This window comes from Brienomyrus brachyistius, chromosome 1 (genome assembly GCF_023856365.1).
Source record: "Brienomyrus brachyistius isolate T26 chromosome 1, BBRACH_0.4, whole genome shotgun sequence".
Taxonomy (NCBI): Eukaryota; Metazoa; Chordata; class Actinopteri; order Osteoglossiformes; family Mormyridae; genus Brienomyrus; species Brienomyrus brachyistius.
Window position 1 is genome coordinate 35,815,079 of NC_064533.1, and position 21,758 is coordinate 35,836,836.

Sequence of the window (21,758 nt, forward strand, 5' to 3'; positions counted from 1 at the left end):
CAGTTACTGCGGCGCGGCCTGGTGGAAATGCGAGTCTCTCTTTCCTTTTCTCTGCTTATGTGAGGGAGGCAGTTACTGCGGCGCGGCCTGGTGGAAATGCGAGTCTCTCTTTCCTTGTCTCCGCTTATGTGAGGGAGGCAGTTACTGCGGCGCGGCCTGGTGGAAATGCGAGTCTCTCTTTCCTTTTCTCTGCTTATGTGAGGGAGGCAGTTACTGCGGCGCGGCCTGGTGGAAATGCGAGTCTCTCTTTCCTTGTCTCCGCTTCTGTGAGGGGGGCAGTTACTGCGGCGCGGCCTGGTGGAAATGCGAGTCTCTCTTTCCTTGTCTCCGCTTATGTGACGGGGGCAGTTACTGCGGCACGGCCTGGTGGAAATGCGAGTCTCTCTTTCCTTTTCTCTGCTTATGTGAGGGAGGCAGTTACTGCGGCGCGGCCTGGTGGAAATGCGAGTCTCTCTTTCCTTGTCTCCGCTTCTGTGAGGGGGGCAGTTACTGCGGCGCGGCCTGGTGGAAATGCGAGTCTCTCTTTCCTTGTCTCCGCTTATGTGAGGGAGGCAGTTACTGCGGCGTGGCCTGGTCGAGATGCAGGTCTCTCTGTCCTCCTTTCTCTGCTTGCTGCTCTGGCTCTTTAACTCAAGGGAGGTGATGCTATGATTATATAATTCCTTGGTAAGACCCCACCTAGAATATTGTGTACAGGTTTGGTAACCATACCTTAAAACGGACATTGCTGTCTTGGAAAAGGTTCAACGTAGGGCAACGAGAATGATTCCTGGTCTTAGAGGAATGTCTTATGAGGAGAGGTTAGCTGAGCTGAATCTGTTTAGCCTCGTGCAAAGGAGACTAAGGGGGGATGTAATCCAGGTATATAAGATTGTAACGGGTCTGGATGCTGTTCAGCCAAATGGCTCTCTCAGTATTAGTTTAAATACTAGAACTCATGGCCATAAGTAGAAACTAGCAGGAGAACATTTTAAAATTATTTTGAGAAAACACTTCTTTACACAGCGTGTAGAGTATTGAATCTTCCTGTTCAAGTAGTGCAAGCTAAAACCCAGGGTTCCTTTAAATCAAAGCTAGATAAGATTTTAACAACTCTGAGCTATTAGTTAAGTTCTCCCCAAACGAGCTCCTCTCGTTCGTAAATTTCTTATGTTCTTGAGTGTCAGTTCCTCTGAAGAATTAGTGTTCATCAAGTAGAGGCCTTAAAAGTTCTTTGCCTTTTAATGGCATTGGCAAAGGATGGGCACACACTGACACACACACAATGATCTCTCACTGCCAGTAAAATAAACCAGTAACTGCTGGGCTGGCTGGGAGACAGGCTGTTGAATCCCCGATGTGGTCACTCTGCTATTTACCTTTATTTGTCTTCAGTTCATTTTGGAAGCTGTGAGGGTTTTACAGAGTTAGAGGATAAACAGATGCAAGTAACAGTATTCACTTACAGTGTCATTGGCTCAGATGGTCCAGGCTGATTTGGTCCACTGGCTCTTGCAGTGTTTTTTGACTAGTCTATTGCCTGTTGTGAAATAGAGATACGACTTTAGTGTAACTGACGAGTGGACTGAGAATTTCATATCCATAATAAAACTACAGAATCAATTGTACATTTCCAGGTGAAAAGGAAATGAGGAATTTTATGAGGTCCCTTGAAAGGTGTTAAGACCCGGATTTATTAGGGTACGTCAAATGGACCTCCAGACCTTCAGCGATGAGATGAGTCTTGATGATCCTGGTAATCAGAGAGGCCTGGTTAAATGTGGACTGTGTCACCCAAACAGGCCCGTCACCATGACGGCTGACCTTTTAAATCCTGTACCTGTGGCAGAACACAGGGGGGAACCTGACAATTATACCTCGCATCTCCAGTTCATTCCAGTATGGGCGCTTGCTCAGAAATATGGCCTGAGGTTTATCCAGTTGGTTTGTTCTGTTTGAAATGCCATATTAATCTAACACAAGGGGTTTTAACACATTTTGTCACCCACGATTGAGAGTCCAGATGGCTGTTGTCTGCCATTAAAAGCCAAGGTTCTGCTTGTGGAAAGAACACATCCTCAGTTATTGTATCTGTTGAATGTATAGTATGATACCCTATAGTAATCTTTTTATGGCTGCTAAAAGCAGATTACCGCTCAGTGTGTGCTAGACAAACGTACATGTACTACTCACATATAGTAGTACATAGTACATATCCCCATTTACTCACACATTCACTCAACCCTGCCATGGGTTGCCTTGCTGCTCTGATAAAGTGACACATTTATGTTTTATACATTTTGTCCCAAAAAGTGCAGATGCCAGGACAAAGATCTTTGCCTGTGACAATTATAGATTAGTCCAGCTATTTCTCTTGCAGGTTCATTTAAACACTCGTTAGCTATACAAAGCAGGGAAGGAACGTCTGGAGTTGAATCTTATTGGGATTCAGCCTCATCAACGCTGTCAAATTGATGGTTTCTTGATTAATGGACAATGCGTTGGATCTGCATAACTTGTTATTTCCATGTGCGGCCCTGTCCTTCATTTCTGAGAGGAGGCTCCTGGGAGGTGGAGGCTTGGTGTGGGATGCATCAGCACTGATTGGTCAGAACGGTGGTGCTGGCGCTGTGCTGACACACATCAGAGGCTGAGTGCGTTTTGAAAGTCACTTTCATACATCAAGTTTGAAGTTCAGATGGGCTCTGGAGTTTGCTTCGTTTTGTCGTCTTCTAGGCTTTACTTTCACGGCATTCCTCCTAACTTATGCTAAAAATGTTCCTTCACACATACGGCTGACTTTTAAAATGCCTCTGTATGCTAAAACCTGAGAGAGCATCTTTAGATTGTCTTGGCAGGGCTTTTGTTTTTCTGGGATGTTTTTGTCTCAGGTCAACATTTACCATCTTTAAAATTGTCATAAATTTTAAAATGTATATAAAAATAGTCTGTTTACTTCCTGTCTCTTCTGGAGATGGGATTATTTATCTTTTTCTCTCTCTTCTGCCTGATTTAGCACCTCAGCCATTTTTCTTTTAATATTTTCCCTTCTTTTGTCCCCCCATGTCATCCTGTTTTGCATGTTTAATTAATTTTGTGCTTTAGCTTTTTGGTTACATTTTCTCGTCCTATCACGCGAATGGCTTGTTTTCATGGTCGCCTTTCATCATCTCTCCTTCTTCCTGCCTCTTTTTTTCTTTTCTTTATTTCCTTTCTGGTTCATGCTAATATCCTTTAATTGCCCCTCTCCCCATGCAATCCCCCTGCCAGGCTCTTCCTCTTATCCTTCATCCTCATTTTGCCGCCTTCAACACTAACATAGCCTCCCTTTCTTTTCCACAGAGGTGTCTCCTTCCCAGGAACTGGGTCCCACGCTGGGCCTGAAGAAGTCCAGCTCACTGGAGAGCCTACAGACGGCCGTGTCGGAGGTGAAGAAGGGTGACCTTCCCTTCCATCGCCCGCGACCCCACATGGTGCGTGGACGCGGCTGCAACGAGAGCTTCCGTGCCGCCATTGACAAGTCCTACGATGGCCCAGCAGAGCAGGACGATGGTGAGTCTCAGTCTCCAGGGCAGGACGATGGCGAGTCTCAGTCCCCAGGGCAGGACGATGGCGAGTCTCAGTCCCCAGGGCAGGACGATGGCCAGTCTCAGTCCCCAGGGCAGGACGATGGCCAGTCTCAGTCCCCGGGGCAGGACGATGGCCAGTCTCAGTCCCCGGGGCAGGACGATGGCCAGTCTCAGTCCCCGGGGCAGGACGATGGCGAGTCTCAGTCCCCGGGGCAGGACGATGGCGAGTCTCAGTCCCCGGGGCAGGACGATGGCGAGTCTCAATCCCCGGGGCAGGACGATGGCGAGTCTCAGTCCCCGGGGCAGGACGATGGCCAGTCTCAGTCCCCGGGGCAGGACGATGGCCAGTCTCAGTCCCCGGGGCAGGACGATGGCCAGTCTCAGTCCCCGGGGCAGGACGATGGCCAGTCTCAGTCCCCGGGGCACACAGTGAAACAATACTTACAGCAGCTGGTTTCCAAAGGCACATGCAGCTACCATTAATCATTGGATTTCGTTTACCAAAGTTTTGTAGCTGAAATCTGGTCTTTGCTACTTTATACTGTAGTATGCACTGGAATGTTTGATCCCCTTATTTTTATGGACATTTTGCACTGTGGAGAGTTCCTCGGAGATTCAGGCAGTGCAAACATGGCCGTGCAGATCTTCACTGTCATTCATGTTGCATCGTATCCTGATGTAGCCCCATGTATTCATGTTGGCTAATTGGCTACGTGGTGAGATCAGAGCCATCTGTGGAGAGCTGAGTGGCTCCTGCTCTGAGTGAAGCCCGTCCAGCCCAGACGGCCCAGATGACTGACACCTTGCAGATGGCAGCTTGAAGCCGCTCCTTCCTCAGTTCACCACAGCATGACGGCCCCTCTGGAGCCTTGCTGGCCTGAAAAATGTTGTCCTGGATGTAGATGATCTCCAGTCTATTGAGTGAGGGATTTGAAATTCTTTATATACCATCTGTGTTCCTGTATTTTTCCTTGTCAAACCGCTGACAGTTTGTCTATATAAGTGAGGGTGATGTGTTTTCAATGCAGAAATGACATGCTAGGCATGCATGTGCTGAGAACTCATGCAAACAGTCCTCTGGATTAGAACAATATGAGAATTATTTCTGAAGTGAACAAAGCAGAACACTGCTCCTTTCCCATCACCCGCCATGTAATAGGCTGCTGATCCCATTTCATCTCAGGGGCAAAACTCTTAGCAGTGTTACACACAGCAGTAGTACCCGGAGCAGGACAGTAGCAACTCCCTGGAGTCGTAGGGCCTGATCCACAGCCTTCTGCTTGCTTCTCTGCATTCGCACTGGGTTCTTTTAAGCGGCTTTGCTGCTCTTGAGATGGCTGCCTGGGCAGGTTCTGCCTGAGCATCACAGATGTGCCCGCCTAATGTCAGAAGTGAGGGATTAGGGTGATTAAGCCGGGTCGCGTTACATCAGTGAGTACCGGCGTGAGGAAGCTCCAGTGCACTGCTCCCGAGAGGAGCCGGGCCTGACCTGAAGCCGCCTCAGATCTCATTCGCATCAGGAAACGACGAGTCCTTGCAAGGGTACATGACAGTCCTGGAAATGCAGTCACACTGAACTGTAGTGTCACAGGGGCACATGTTCAATGCCTCAGCTGCTTTTCCACAGTAAATGGCATCGTTACATATATTTATGTGGCTACTCCAGAGGATTTAGACTCATTCTAAACCAAGAACTCCTATATGAAAAGAGACCAGAGCTAGGGACACCCTACCATAAAATCTGACCCCAGGTTGAAATCCCCTTGGCTACTTGACCATAACCATGGAGTCGATCGGAATGAGCATCATTATGTCGCCCACCGGGAACTTTTGTTTGACGGCTTTGTTCTAGCCCTTTTTCTCCGATAAGATCTTGCTTTGTAATCGTTTTTAGATTTGAGCTGTTGGCTTTTGGATGTTTCAGATGCTTGGGTATGATGCATGACTGAGCATCTTTAGGCTCTTCCTGTTTGAGCATATAGAACTAACTGTGGTTCGTGATTAAGTTGGTCTGATGTCAGGTTAAGCATATATACTAAGTTCCCATAGGTATATCTGTACATAAAAGCTGTTCTTCTGTTATATTCATTGTTTTTTGCACATGGGCGCTGATCCGCTGCAAGTGATGCGTGTTTAAGTGTGTAGACACAACTCATATGGCAGCCCACTGATTGAGGGGCCGCGGAATCAGCGTTTCACAAAGGGAACGTCGTCTCCTCTGAGTCCGCATGGAGAGCCGGGAATCCCGGATTATAAACGTAGCTGCTCAGAGTCTTAGGGGACTGTCTTGGAAATGTGTGTACTTATTAACTTCTCAGACCGCAGCGGCGATAGTGACATCCCGTTTAATAACGAGAGTAGAAGCACTTGGGTGACAATGAGTGTGAAAAGCAATCCCATTTAATACCAGAGTGCTTCACTTATCTGCCAGAGGAAAAAAAGATTAATTATGCAGTTGTGCACCACTGGAAATAAAAAATCTGCTGTGAAGGATTCAGCCATGTGGGGTCCGCAAACCGATCTCCAGTGCAAGGCCCCATCTTGCAGGTTGTCATTCCCCAGATATCAGAGGAAAGGGCCTCCATATCCTCAAGGCCCTTGCAGATTTACATCTGTACCCTGCTCTAAAGTGACCATCTGACTGGCCTCGGAGAGCAGCGAGATAAAGTGCCCAGCTTGGGGGGAAGCAGCGGGGGATGGATGGCCACGTGCTGCCTGGCTGCGGCTCGCTGCGGCTGCCTGCTAACAGATGGTTTTGTCAGCGGGCTTTAAGTGATGACCCCTCTCTGCTGCTTTGTCCGCGTGCTATTAGTCCGCCAACAAAAAGGGCTGCGAAAAGTCAATCGCTATAAAATGATTTAATCCTTTACAGTGTAACATCTTTACTTGGCAAGAAAATGTAAAATCTGCTTTAGTTTTATGATTATTAAAAGAATTAAAGTTTTGCTGAAACTTACATTAATTTCTGCTTTCATACTAGGCAAACTAATGGCTGAAGTTACACGTAATCTGCAGTAATTATGCACCTTGGTTTATTTTGCAGGGAGTTTGTTGTTGTTTTTTTTGTTTGTTTTTAAGCAGTGCAGAGTTGATACCTCCTTTGTGGTCATGTGACTTTGTTTTTGTTTTTCTGTCTCCAACCAGATGACATGTCAGACCAGAGCTCTGGGAGGGACACCCCCGCCAGCAGCTCATCCAGGCAGGGGCTCGGGGATGCAGAGGAAGGCAAAAAGGACAAGAAGAAGAAGGGGAAAGGCAGGAAGGAGAAGGGGAAAGGCAAGGGAAAGGACAGAGACAAGAAGAAGCCTGATGACCTTGACGAGAGTGATAAAAAGACAAAGAAGAAGGGGTTTGCATTGTTGAGGTGTGACCTGCTTTTACTACTTCTTCTTTACGGCAGTCAGCTGCTTAGCCCTGGCCTTAGCCTTTTTAAATCGGTACATTCATCACTCCTGAGAAGTTTGCTGGAGCTGCAGTGTCCGGCTGCGATGCGTAGGGTCGTTTGAATCCTCGTGGGTCTGCAGTTTTGGATGCTTGGTGATGTCAGCAGCTTGCCTTGCGTAGAGTGTTAACCCTGTTGCTATGCTAACACATGAGGTAATATGACTGGCAGCCCCAGGGAGCATCAGGCGTCCCTGGGCCAGCATCCAGAGGGCAGTGGGTCGGCTAGCTGTGCTGATGCAGAAGCCGGAAACCCCAGCGACCCCCCCCCCCCCCCCCCCCCCCCCGTCGCCCCCCTCCCGGGCCCGGCGTCCAGTCTGTCGCCGATGCTGTGCCAGAGTCGATATTGCAGCTGGGCCCTTCACCTGTGGAAGGGAACAGGCCAATATCACAAGGGATGCTGTGGGTGATCGACTTTGCAAACGAGGTTACGTCTGACGGCCAGTTACGCGTTTAATTGTTTTTTGTTTGGCTTGCCGGGGTGCCCAGCAAGCAGTGCGCTTGTGTTTCCTAAGTGTGAACAGGCACGCAGTGATGCACTGGGTTCAGTGCTGACCCACCTATATCGTTCACTTCTGCCAGTAATGCTTCCCTTCTGAAACTCCTGAAGGTCTTTGCTATGATTTTAAGCACATCAACACATGTATATTAACGCATCATCACGGGATGTTTCCCTTGTGGGCCACAGAACCACGCAGATCTTCATGGCCCTGACCTTCCCCACCTGATGTTCAGTCAGACCCTCTCGTCTGACTTCTCAGTAAGACTCCTGCACTGTCTGTATACGGTATTTGCATAAGACCTTTTAAGGCCTTTAGGAGCTCATAATGGAGCTGCAGCCAAAGTGTGGTTATGGTAGGGAGGGAGTCTCAGACAATCCAGGGCTTCACACTGCAGCCCGGCAGCCTGCTCACTGGGCCCCCGGCCAGGCCACGCCCTCCCAGGATCCGCCCGTCACTTACAGGCCTCGTGGCCATGCCTCCGCTCCACCACGATGCTGTAATTACAGCCCGTGGGTCTCCCCATCCCCACACGCTCTGCCTAGCGGTTAAGTGCAGGAGACTGAGTCGTGCCGGTGGCCATAGCGGCCCCGCATGTGGGAGCGTGCCTCCCAGCCGCCACCATGCTCCCCTCGCCCAATCAGGGGCCAGCTTCCCGCATTAGTCCAGGATCCAGGCGCCCTGCTCACCCTCTGATTGAGATGATTGATCCTGTCTTGCTACTAGCACGCCCCGCTCTCCCTGCCCCGCCTCGGGCTTTATTGTCTCCTCCATGGAGACATGGCGTTCTCTTGTGAACCCCCCCCCCCCCCCCCCCCCCCCCCCATGGCCCACGGCTGAGTCTACAGCCTGACAATGGCAGGAGAGGATGCTAATTCTAGGCCCACATCAGTACTCACTGTGGACGCGGTGCCCTTACTTATGTAATGCTAATGCTTGGAACACAGGCAGTGTTATCCAGAAAGCTCTTGTGTGGAACACTTCAGCCCTGTGTTAGAAACTTTGGTAAGAGCCTGGTCCTACGGTCTTGTGTTTATCTCTCTGGCTGGGGCACCAGGTGGTAGAGTAGCTCCATTAGACTCTATTACATCCTTGAAACAGATGGAAGAGAGGCTGCTTTTGCCAAATTCCCTCTATCAGTGTCCCTCCTGCACATTAATGCAAGGGCACACACTCAGACGCTGTTTTTAAATTATTCCCATTAACTTTCACTATAATAGATTTCTTTAGGCGCACCTCTGTAGAGGGTTTTCCTTCCAATCTTGATATTAACAAGCATTTTATTTTCTTATTTTGGTTTGCTGCTTTTAACCCGAAACACATTTCTCCTTATTATCATTACTTATGATAAAGATCCCGAACTCACTTAAGTGCAATTTCATCTGCCGCCAAACTCAAATGTACCAGCGGAAAACATTACATGTAAAAGTGTTCAGGAGCTTTAAGTGCTTCCAGATTTCTTGCAGAAATGTGCCTTTTTTTATCGTGACGGTTATTTCCTAGAACTGCCTACTATCGAATGTGAAATATGACATAATTAACCTTAATTTGTGTAACTTAGTGTAATTGTGGCTCTTCAATGCCGCCTTTTCTGTCTGGAAAAAGAAATGCCTCTAATTAAAAACATATGATTGTGATTCCCAACTGGAATACGTGTGATTTCCCAGTTGGAAGGTATGTGCACCAAGCATGAAGAATTAGTCGCTGACTTTCCCTTTTAAATCTCATACTAAGGCTGTTAATGTTTTTTTCCCATGTGTTAAAATGGCCCTAACGCATTTTGGATCCAGTATATGTTTCAGCTGTACTTTTGATTTCCCCTGTATGGACGGGAAAGTTATGTTCTGTATCCAAACAAGCAAGCATCCCCTGCAAATGAGACCATCGCCTGTTCGGCTCCCTTCCTTGCCTCCTGTCTCCTCCCCTCCCTGGCATTCGCCATGGCGAGAGCGTACGTGCAGCAGTGGAAAAGATCTTCTTCCTGTTCTGCTCTCGCTTCTCTGTGGCTGGTGTGCCTGGGGGCAGACAGGCATGCTTGTGGACGGCCTAATTACCCTATTAGCGTGGCAGGCAGTGCACCATCTCCTCCGTGTTCGGGCTTCTCCCGCTGACGTGGCCTGGCAGACAGTGCACCATCTCCTCCGTGTTCCGGCTTCTCCCGCTGACATGGGCCCGGCAGACAGTGCACCATCTTCTCTGTGTTCGGGCTTCTCCCGCTGACATGGCCTGGCAGACAGTGCACCATCTCCTCCGTGTTTGGGCTTCTCCCGCTGACATGGGCCCGGCAGACAGTGCACCATCTCCTCCGTGTTCGGGCTTCTCCCGCTGACATGGGCCCGGCAGACAGTGCACCATCTCCTCCGTGTTCGGGCTTCTCCCGCTGACATGGGCCCGGCAGACAGTGCACCATCTCCTCCGTGTTCGGGCTTCTCCCGCTGACATGGGCCCAACAGACAGTGCACCATCTCCTCCGTGTTCGGGCTTCTCCCGCTGACGTGGCCTGGCAGACAGTGCACCATCTCCTCCGTGTTCCGGCTTCTCCCGCTGACATGGGCCCGGCAGACAGTGCACCATCTCCTCCGTGTTCGGGCTTCTCCCGCTGACATGGGCCCGGCACGCAGTGCACCATCTCCTCCGTGTTCGGGCTTCTCCCGCTGACATGGGCCCGACAGACAGTGCACCATCTCCTCCGTGTTCGGGCTTCTCCCGCTGACGTGGCCCCGGCACGCAGTGCACCATCTCCTCCGTGTTCCGGCTTCACCCGCTGACGCAGCTTCGCTGGCCCTGGCTCGCCTCTCGCTGTCACCGAGGTGTCATTCGGCAGCCTCAGACCTGTGTCTGTGCGCTGCCGCTCTGTGTAGGGCTCGTGGCCCTTGGTCCGGGGCGAGGTTCAACATGCCCATGGTGATAGGAGGAGCTGCAGATTAGCTGAGATATTCCCTATAAGATCCCTGCCACTCGGCTTGTCCCGTTCTTCAAACCCCCATCCCAGTACCCCTGCCCGCCTCCTCACAGGCACACAGGCATGCTGCAGGTCTGCTTTGTGTCCGCTCTGTCGGACTCCCCTGGGAGGTACAGTGTGAAGCAGCCGGCATGCTGTCGCCTTTCGCAGGCACGTACGTCGGCACCGAGCATCCCAGCCACCCCCCTGGGGCTTCACCATGGCAACCGCTTCAACAGGCTGCTTTGGGGGTCCTGGGTGGCTGCAAGCTCAGTGGAACACGCTGAGGTGCTCTGGCTGTTTGAAGGCCTGACATTTTTATTTCCATTTATCTATTTCAGTAATTAGACATGATTGATTAGATTGGTTGGACCTCAATGTTTGTTACTATTTATAACACTGTGATATCTAAACATGTCAGCGTGGTGCAGAGAGGATCACCTTTTGTATGCTTTTCAGTTTGCATTTCAAGTGGTTTGGAATATCCTGGTATTGCTACCCAATTTTTAAATTATTTTCTGTTGCTATTAATTTTATTGAACTAATAAAAATGCAGGTTTTAGCAATGTTTTTTCATTGTACGTTGGTTAAACAGTGCTCAGGTAAATTGCCCATTCAGCTTTACAATTTTATGTCACAATAAAAATAATAATAAAATGGCACTTCTGAAACTGGGAGTTTGTAATTAACGGCTGCTGATGAAGCTGTTGATCAGCTGGGTGAGGCTTTGAAGAAGCGTTAACTAACAACTAGCTAAATGCAGACTGAGCTTTTGAGAAATATATGGTCAGTCGTCTTTTCCTTTTAACTGCTATGATAAAACTAACAGGAAATAACAGAATTTCGTGGCAGGCTTCAGTTCTACTGGGATTTTAATGCTCCAGCTGTTCAGGCTTGTGGCCTCTGTTCTAAACTGGCACTGCTGAGATTTTTGAAGTGTTTACAATGGATAGCCCCCCGCTCCCTCCAGTCCTCGCTATGTACCTTTCATCTCTTCAGACATGGGGGCTGGGGGCTTTGTGTCTGGTAGCGTGTGGTAACATCTTCCTCTCCCTTTGAGCGGCGGAGTTGAACAATGGCATGCCCTTCTCCGGGCCGGGGCTCCGAGGCAGGCGGCAGCAGGAGGGAATGCTTTAGCTAATCAGCCCAGTGCCACAGAAAGCGGCTTCCCGCCATGTGTGCATTGCAGAAGGAGCCTTTGGAGCTCATGAGTGAAGCCTGCAGCCCCCTTATCCTAATACACTGCATTGAGCAGTCAGTCTGGGAGCGCGTGAGCTGGGTCTGCAGGACCCGGCTGTTATAGCAGCTGCAGTTCAGTCCCTCTGCCATCTTACAAGCAGCCGCCATATTGTCAACTTCATGTCTAAATGCCATCGAAATGTAGGTATGTAAGTGATCTTCCATCATTTTGTTCTTTACATTAAGCCCAGTACATGAATTATGTGCATAGAAATAATCCATCCATCCTTCAGCCATTTATCTTAGACAGGACGATGGGGGTCTGGAGCCTGTACCAGGCAGCATACAGCTTTGGTTGGGATGCCAGTCCATCACTGAGAACGGGTACACATACACATACAGTGGGAAATTTGGAGATGCCAGTTAGCCTAACTGAATGCCTTGGAAGTGCGGGGGGAAAGTACTTGCAGGGGACTTCCACTCAGAGCAGAGGTGGGGTTCAAACCCTCAGCCTTGGCGGGGTGAGGCAGCGGTGTCACCCAGTGAGCTACCCTTTTTAATCATCCATCCATCCATTTTCCAAACCGCTTATCCTACTGGGTCGCGAGGGGTCCGGAGCCTATCCCAGAAGCAATGGGCACGAGGCAGGGAATAACCCAGGATGGGGGACCAGGCCATCACAGCCTTTTTAATCATTTAATTGATATTTCTCAGTGAGGATTTTTCTTCTTTGGAATTCTGAATAAAACTGCACAACTATTCTTCAGCGACAGTGCGTCCAGCTCCGCACTGCTGTCGGATTTTAATGCTGATCACTAGATCACTATAAAATGGGGAGGGGCTGCCAGCTAACCAAAGGGGTAATATTCATTTGGTGAAAACGTCATTGTTCACAATTGCGTAATCATAGGATGGAAATCCATCACATATATGAAAAAATGCAACCGATCTGAGCACCGGTACATGCAGGGCAGGTGGGGAGGAAGCAGGCAAGGGGCAGAGCGAAAACGTCGGTGTGATGCAGTCTGCCAGGGGTGCTGGGAAGCATGTGGCTTCTTGCAGTGTGTGCAAAGCTGTACTGGGATGTATAGTAATAAACACTGACTGTGTGCTGGACGGACCCAGAGCTGTGGTTTTATGAGCTTTAAGTTCCACTGTCACTTTTTGCTCACTTCCTCAGGTTAATATAAATCCATAGCTATAAAAACACAGTATTACCATGCAGAAAGTGAGAATGGCTTTTAAAATGTCTTTTAACTGGCTGCAGTTATTTACAGCCATTTTCATAATCTTGGGCCGTCATATTAATTATAGCACTTTTGCGCATAAGTATTTGAACAGTGTCTTGTCAGTTGGTACTGTGTATGCTTGTTTCTCTAATGAAAGTATTCTCTAAAGCACAAAGAAAGATTAAATGTATGGAAAAACAATTCAAAGACCTGCTGTTGTCATTTGTGACAACCAGAAAAGAGAGCCATTTTGAGTATAAAAATAGGTTGAATATGCTCTAAATATGTAGGTGCGTGAACGCATCATTTTCACTTACTGACAGTGTTCAGTTTTAGGTGCTACTGGCCTGCATCTTGAAAGAATATGCTAATTACTTGTCTGAAGGCAGGTGTAATTAGTGTTATTACTGCCCGTGTGTTTAATGGGACGTGATGGTGCAAACTCATCCTGCGTGCCTAATGGGACACAATGGTACAAACTTATACCGCATGCCTAATGAGACACGATGGTGTGAACTTATACCGCATGCTTAATGGGACGCGATGGTGCGGGCTTATACCGCGTGCTTAATAGGACGCGATGGTGTGGGCCTATACCGCGTGCTTAATGGGACGCGATGGTATGGGCCTATACCGCGTGCTTAATGGGACGCGATGGTGTGGGCCTATACCGCGTGCTTAATGGGACACGATGGTGTGGGCCTATACCGCGTGCTTAATGGGACACGATGGTGTGGGCCTATACCGCGTGCTTAATGGGACACGATGATGTGGGCCTATAGCGCGTGCTTAATGGGACACGATGATGTGGGCCTATAGGGCGTGCTTAATGGGACACGATGATGTGGGCCTATAGCATGTGCTTAATGGGACACGATGGTGCAAACTTATAGCGCGTGCCTAATGAGACACGATGGTGCGGGCTTATACCACGTGCTTAATGGGACGCGATGGTGTGGGCCTATACCGCGTGCTTAATGGGACACGATGATGTGGGCCTATAGCGAGCGCGTGCTTAATGGGACATGATGATGTGGGCCTATACCGCGTGCTTAATGGGACGCGATGGTGTGGGCGGCACAGATACTCTGAGAACCTCTTTACTTTATTGCACTGGAGGTTAATTTTAGCTCATTAGTCCCACTCTGTCTCTGGTGAGAATTGCCCACTCTCCCTTTCAGGCTTGTCCATCCTCGTCCGTGGCCCCATTACTATATGTGTAAAATTGAAACTTTGCACACATTAGGTAAATGCTTCTTTGTAGCCCTGGAAAATAACGAATTTGTTGTTGCCTGAAATTCTCGCTATTCTGTTATGCAAATATACTCTGTGAAACAGATGTCAAGTGAAAATGCTTTTTTGACCGGGGGGGGAGACTTTGCCTACACAGTTTCTGCACGGACTGATAAAGCAGGAGCGGGTGCTTATTTGTCTTTGTTTTGACGCCTGTAATGCTAAAGCTCTGCGTCTTCTCCGCACCTCCACCATGGTCACCTGTACATCACTTTGATTATTTATTTATTTTAAATCCAACCACTTTATCGACTCCCTGCGCTAAATCTGCGTGGTGCCTCTGGGGCTGGAAGTAATGGTAGATGCAGTATGGCGAGCCACTCTCACTTGCTGCTCCTTTCAGGCCTTCGCCCATCTTCCGTCCTGTCCTCCTGCTCGCTGTTGACCCAGCCCGTTTCATTAACGGACATTAATTATGCTGGCATCCTAGCGTTTTGTTCAGTACCTGGCAGTCATCTTTTGCACGCAGTCACCACCCCGGAGCAGCATCTCCGTGCATAATTAGCAGCGGTGACAGTAGGGGCTGTGAATCGCACTGGCTGGTGAATCGCGCAGCAGATGAGGTGCGATCACCGATCGCCCGCTGTCGGCCTCGTGAGCCTGCTAATGCAGCAACGAAACTGCGCTGACACGTGGGCGGGAGGGCGGGGCTGCCGCAGCGCACTGGCACCATGTGGCACAGCAGCGGCCACACGTGGGGCTGTCTTGAGTTGTCACTTCGGCCGGGGTGGTCTGTGTCGTGTCAGGAACCCTACTGAGAACGTTCTAGTTGCAAGTATTGCAATCAGAGCAGTGCTGTCACCCTCCTGCACGCCGTCCTTTTGGTCCAGCATGGGCGGGGAGCGATGAATGATCGTTTATCAGCTATGCCCTCTTTGGAGTGGCTGGTCGAGGACGCAGCAGCAGTCCAGACATATGTGCGCTTCTGCTGCTTGACAGGAGGGCAGATGAAAGACACCGATCCATCGTTCACTCTTAAAGGGACACCGGCATGTCACTCTGCAGACCGTATGTATGAATGGCCACCATCAAGCTGGAAAACATGATAAATTAGACTCTGCTCACTTTATATTATCCACTGCCTGAATAGACACTTACCGGTGCTCTGTCCATGACAAGGTTAAGTACCCCTGAAAGAACTGTGGGATGCACAACAAAGGAACCGTAATAAGGAAGTATGAAGTGGTGCGTGCTGGCCTTCAGATGTACGCGCTGCTCAGCAGTGTTAAATGCGATTGGCTCCTGAGCTCCCCTGGCTTCCCAGCTGGCTTTGAGGCGCTCAGTGGCGCCACCCTGTCCCGCATCAACGCTTGCTTTCAGATGCCTCAGCCATCTCCAATCGGCATGACCGGGCTCCCGCTTTGATCTACGGGATGGGGGGGGGGCGCTCACCTGAAACACCTTTGATGAGCACAGGAAATGGGCATCGGGGATTCTATTTCATCTGGCGGAGAGCGCAGGACAAAGTGGTCCTGTGATGCTGGCTTCCGGGTCGGTGGGCTGCGGGTGGGACGCGTGTGGCCGCCTCTCCTGTTTCCAGCGGGAAAGCGCCTGAAATATTCATAGAGGGGTTATGAGGGGAAAACGCGAGGAGGAGGAAAAGGAGCATCTCCTTCGCATGCAGGGGAAACATGACGCACAGACACACAGACCGGTAACAACTTACCCCCATTACTGTTGTGTACAAGAATCTGGCAGAGCTTTTCTTATTGAATGGTTAGAAGAAAAAAATTCTTGCAATTAAACTTGTAAATTAACAAACTGTGAAGAATGTTATTGGTCCGTGCGGTTGTCTTATTTGACCAAGGGGATTTTCCCATAATTTTATTTCCGTTTAAAAATAATCTCTGCTTGTTATACTTTCAGCTGAAGTATTCTTAGTGATTATTACTACATACAAACATCATTATATTCTGATCGCTGCCTGTCTATCTTAATTGTGTGGCTTTCTGGGTATGTTTAATTTTGTATATTTTTATATATAGAATTGTTGGATAAAGGCTGTCTGAACATTCTTTGGCCTGGCATGGATGTTATAGCATGAGGTAAAGCAGGATACTGGAAAGCCTGAGTGAGGCTGGTAGGGTGCTGTCGGCGTGGGAAAGGGTGCTGTCGGCGTGAGAGGGGGTGCTGTCGGCGTGAGAGGGGGTGCTGTCGGCGTGAGAGGGGGTGCTGTCGGCGTGAGAGGGGGTGCTTTCAGCACGAGTGGGTGCTTTCAGTGTGGCTCTCCCATTGGGCCCACTGCCCGCTGCCGCACTACAGCGTGTTTCTCTCTACGGGGTTTGTTTCTCTGAACAACACAATAGCTCCACAAAACAGGCTCATGTAGGATGTATCCAGCGAAAATGCTGAAGTGTGAGTGAGTGAGTGAGTGAGTGAGTGAGTGAGTGAGTGAGTGAGTGAGTGAGTGAGTGAGTGCCGTGTGTGTGTCTCTGTGAGTGCCGTGTGTGCGTCTCTGTGAGTGCCGTGTGTGCGTCTCTGTGAGTGCCGTGTGTGCGTCTCTGTGAGTGCCGTGTGTGCGTCTCTGTGAGTGCCGTGTGTGCACAGGGGAAATGCAGTGCCGCCTGTCCCCCACTTCACAGTCCTCTGGTGCTCCTGCTTCTCCTCCTCTTCACTTTCTTTCGCTGTCGGGCAGCTGTGTAACTTCCAATCACTCCTTTCCCCTTCCTTTTGTTCCGTCTGTTCTTCCACCTGTCCTTGGCCTGTAGTATGGTCCAGCTCCTCTCTCCGCCAGACCTGCTCTTTGCACTAACGATGCTTTCTTTGTCCTCCTCTCCACCCAAAGGCTGAGCATGCCTCATATGGACCGACTCAGAGCCATATGAAATTTCCATTGCGTGTTGGGAGCTTTCCAGTGTGTGTCATTTGCTGAGTGACCACATTAGTATTAGCTAGCTGGAAAGGATTTTATCATCATTCCTTCTGTGGTCTGTGGCTGAAAGAGGTAGGCCTGCAGTTATTTTGTTTCTAATGCGAGTAAGTTTGGTTTGAGTTGGTCATCAAAGTCCTTATTCATGCAAGGAAGCAAAGTTAGGAAAGTTTTTAGCAAAGTGAATGCATTTCTGAATGCATTTCAAGACTTGTATTGTAGGTGAGTAGCTACTACCTGTACCTAACTAACAACATCAAGCTGAATTATTAATTAATTAGAAAAATATATATCTGACCTTTTATTGTAAAATACTGCAATCTCCAGTTGCACCACAGCCCAATACTTTTGTCGACCAGCAATGATCTGCAGGCGAATGCAGCACAATATAGGGGGAAATATATATAAAAATCTCCATCCACAGATGTCAGTATAGGAACATCACTTCAGTGTCATGTATTCAGTCGAGTATTTTAAGCTAGATGCAATCTCTCCCTCTGAGTCTGCAGTTTGCTTGTTTGTCAGTGGTCGTCACAGTCCCCTTACAGTGAATTGAGTGTCAGCATGAACTAGGCTGCAGTGTTCTGACCCAGACAGCAGTGCATGTTGGCTGCCATTAGGGCCAGGTCTCATATTCTCTGTAACACCCCCATGTCCTCCTTACACTGAGAGACTGCTGAATGCTTAGTTTCCTCAAAAGCCTTTTGACTATGAAAATAATGAAAATAAATTACATGGCTGTAGATGGAAGCCGGAAAAGAAATAATTTGGGTAATTTTTATGGGTGATAAGAGTATGGATGGATGTAGTAAATTACAGAAATAAAGGTAACCAGAACACAGGGTGAAATTACCTTTTCTCCCGCCCCATCAGCATTTCGTTATTTGTTTTCTGGCAGAAAGTCATTGCCTGGTCCCTTGTAGAAGAGCAGCTTCACCCTCTTTCCACTTCATCTTGTCCAGTGTGAACAATCGCGGGTCTGCTTTCTGTGTGGCGAAGCTGCTTCCTTCTCTTAAACCCCAACCCCGCTGGGGGCCCAGCTCTACATATGAGCTGCTCTAATTATCGCAAGCAATTTTAACTGCAAGAATTAATGCTGAAGGCCACATCCTTAACCAAATGTTCTTTATAAGAAGCACCTTAAAATTATATTAAGCAGTAACAAAATGTATCCATGCTTTCTCTGGTTGGTAGACTTTAAGTTTAAACTGTAAGTTTAGGCACAGCTTTCTTCATCTCCATGTTTCTGTAAGAGTAAGTGTGTGTGTGTGTGTGTGTGTGGCAGGGAAGACTAGTGCCACTGTCACCTGTGCAGGTGACAGACTGTATTTCTACGTTAATTACAGAAGACGTGCTATGATATTTCACACAGCACTTCCTAAACTTAGACACACCACATGTTTAGTAATATTTCTTGTGTTTATAGTATTCAGCTGTACTGTATGTGTCGTTAAGAGCCAAAAGGATATTTATATTCTGTGATTGCGCTCTGCCTTCGGCGACAAATAAGAGCATGAGAGAAGACTGGAAAGAGATGTACAGAGAGACACAAAGTGCATCAGTCCTTATCTGGCTCCATAGCTTGCTATCTGGCTCCGTGTTACATATTCAGTGGACAACAGGCTGTTCCCTCTAATTATGAGTGACCTGGTAATGAATTCATAAGAGCCCATGCTAATTGGACATTTGAGCAGCCATTTCTGTTCCAGAATGGATAATGGAACCAATAGGAGAAGTCTATTTTAATAATCTTTTTGAAAATACATGCACGTGTGTGCGTGCACGTGCACTTGTATGTATCGTGATTAGAACATGTCAGCGTTTGTAATAAAGTCATGATGTTATCTGCTGTATTAAGATGAAGATGCTTCTGTTTTGCGCTCAGCTTGTATAACTGAAGATGCAGTGCTTATGATGCGTCTTCTCTTTCAAGGTTAGAGGCGAGTCTCACAGGTCTCAGGTGGTCCCAATCTTTATAGTCTGCAGAACTTGTTCTTTGACCAAAGAGCATATGAATGAGGACAAAGGGGTATAGGATACTTGACCACTTTTGTCACAGTCACATGAAGCATGTCCGGACCTACACATCAAAGAGTAAGGAGAGAGGAATGCGAGCTTGCAGGTGTCGGGCCGCTTCTCTATCCCAGCTCCTTTGTGGCACTTCAGATGTCACCATCAAAACAAGCTCAGGGTTTTCTTCCATATTTATTCTCAGCGGCATTTTTGGAAAGACCAAAGAATCTCTGTTGTTAGGTTTGCTTGAGCGTTCTTCACATACTCCATAGTTTAGGGCCTTACTATGGTTAGCGGGTGACATTTATTCCTCTGTTTGGCATCTGGTCACTTTACATTTGTTTGGGAACTTCTAGAAGAACATGTGAACATGGAAATGGATAGGAATTCTTTCGGTTATCCTTGAAACACTCACGTTATCTTCTAAATTTGTTGAAGGAAGATCTTAATGTTTTGTGGTTCAGTAATTGCGTCATTAGTGAAAAATGTTTGAAAGCAGGTTTAAATCCAATTAGTAAAATTTTGAATTAGATAACTTATTCCTTTGAGTCCTTAAGTAGATGCCCAGTGGTATGAATGAATAGAAGTGAATACAATCTGCGAACGTCTTTGCATTCATGGTTCCGCAATGTCCTGAGTAATGTAATTTAAGATACCTTCCATATGCTGCATGTATTCCTAATTAGGAATGTGGAGCCAACTGCACACAAGCATGGCAATAAAGCATGTTGATGCAATAATTAGCACAGCTGTGGGGGCCCATTGGCTGTCAAGGGCCAGTCTTTGAGAGCGAGAGACACTGGCATCATTCATCGTGTCCCCGCTTCACTGGCACACTGTCGGCCTCATGTTGCCATCGTCCTGCTCCTGCATGGCGGCTGATGCCGAGTACAGTTTGTATCTGAAGTGAGCGAAGGGTCTGTTGGAGTGTCGGGGCCTTATTGCTCCTTGGCAATTTTAGCTTATAACTATGTTATGGTGAAGTGTGTGCATTTGAAGTTAAAAGGGGCTGTTTGGGGCAGGCAGAACATCCATAAAGATTCCGCTGTCCCTCCCAACCTCTCAGCGCCTGTCTCCTGCGGCTGCTTTAGCTTTTGTCCTTAAGTATTCCGGCTCGCTCGCTCACTCACTCACTCACTCGCTCTCTGGATATGGGCCATTTTTAACTGACATCACATGTGATGTTGTTTTGCAGCTGGGAAAGTACAGAGTGGCGGCAACTAAACTGACGGTCTAATTGCCTTTAAATGTATTCAGTCGGCTTTCTCGAGGTCCTCCACTCTTAGTTGTTGTCACCCCCCCCCCCCCCCCCCCCCCCCCCCGTCCCTTTTTTAAAACCCCTCAACTTAGTGTCAGGATTCTCCACTCAAACAGCATCAGTCCTTAAATTAGGCTGAAAGTCAGCTGTATGATGGTTTACATTTTTATCACACGTGGAACGTGCTTCACTTAATGCATCAGGTGAGCTCTCTCCCTGCCACAGTGCATGTACATAAGTTTACTGGCTACTGTAGATCAGTGACACTACCATACTGTTAGTGCTTTATAAAATATGGGGTATTATTCAGGCTCCCCCCTCGCTTTGTGTGCGTATATCCATACGTATGCCCCCTCGCTAGTCGTATTGAAACCCTGAGTAGACGGCAAGCTTTGGTCTGGCTGGGATACATTACACAAGGTACATCTTTACTCGGGCTGGTGATTAATTCCCACAGAAATACAGCTGATCGATTTCCTGCAGCCTTCCTCACCTTGCCTACTCATGGCTCGCAGTGCATTTTATGATTCAGGTAATCATTCATTTTGCCTGCAGCTGAATACTAATTTTAGTGTTGCAGGTGCTTGTTCTGACTCTTTGGGTGCGGTTTGGTTTTGTTGCTCTGGTGATGTGTTGAGCTGGATCAGGACTAGCAACACGATGAGGGCACTAAGGACACTCTGTTCACTATCCATCTGGTGATTCCTACACCTGTGTGAGATGTCCGATGAGCCCTGCTTGTGATCTGCCTCTCCAGTGTGAATTCAGCCATCTACCCTTTCATCCTCTCTGTCTCACTTCAGCACCATGGATTATTTGTATATGTTCTCTGTGAATTCTGTCACGCATTTATGATGCTTTTTGTAGTGACACCTCAAGCCTGCACCAACCAAAGGCCATCCGTGCTGTCGTGTGGTCATTTTATTTATATATTTATTTGATATATCCAATTTCATTGCTATTTTTCTCTCAGCCAGGCTGGGCCACCTGCTTACAAATTAGCATGGTCTCTCTGCCTTACTGCTTAACATTTATTGCACTGATACAAAAAATTGAGACAAGTACTCTCTGGACACTGGGTAAATTGGGGGAGCAGAGAATGGCGCGGTCGAACAATTGAAGTCTGTGATAGGAAGGACTTGTTGATAGTCTGGAGCAGCAGATGAATAAGCAGCAGTCACTGCTCTCCCCCTTCGCTCTCACTCCTGCTCCTCTTCTCCCTTCCTTCTCTCCCCTCTGCTCTCACTCCACTTTCCATAGCCTTTCTCCCAGCCTATACCTCCCACCTCTGACTGGTTCATACAACTAGTGCACAGTACTTCAAGATAAGAAAGAGCTTTTGTTAAAAGAAAAAAATGCCCATGTCCTTGTCTTAAGATTGTATCTTAAGATTGTATTGTGCACTATGAAGTGAAACTATGTCTTTCCTACAAACTCACTATGCATTCAAGGCAGCTTTAACAGCCCCCCCCCCCTGCCCCAGAGTG

The 21,758-nt window shown here is 48.2% G+C and overlaps 1 protein-coding gene across 4 annotated transcripts in view; it reads left to right on the forward strand.

Moving 5' to 3' along the window:
• pard3bb (par-3 family cell polarity regulator beta b) overlaps window positions 1-21,758 on the forward strand; it is a 157,672-nt gene that overhangs the window by 99,702 nt on the left and 36,212 nt on the right. For all 4 annotated transcript variants that reach the window (XM_049005888.1, XM_049005889.1, XM_049005887.1 and 1 more), the window contains 2 exons: window positions 3,322-3,531; window positions 6,693-6,912. In XM_049005888.1, the coding sequence (XP_048861845.1) occupies window positions 3,322-3,531; window positions 6,693-6,912 (430 nt within the window). The remainder of the gene's footprint in view (window positions 1-3,321; window positions 3,532-6,692; window positions 6,913-21,758) is intronic.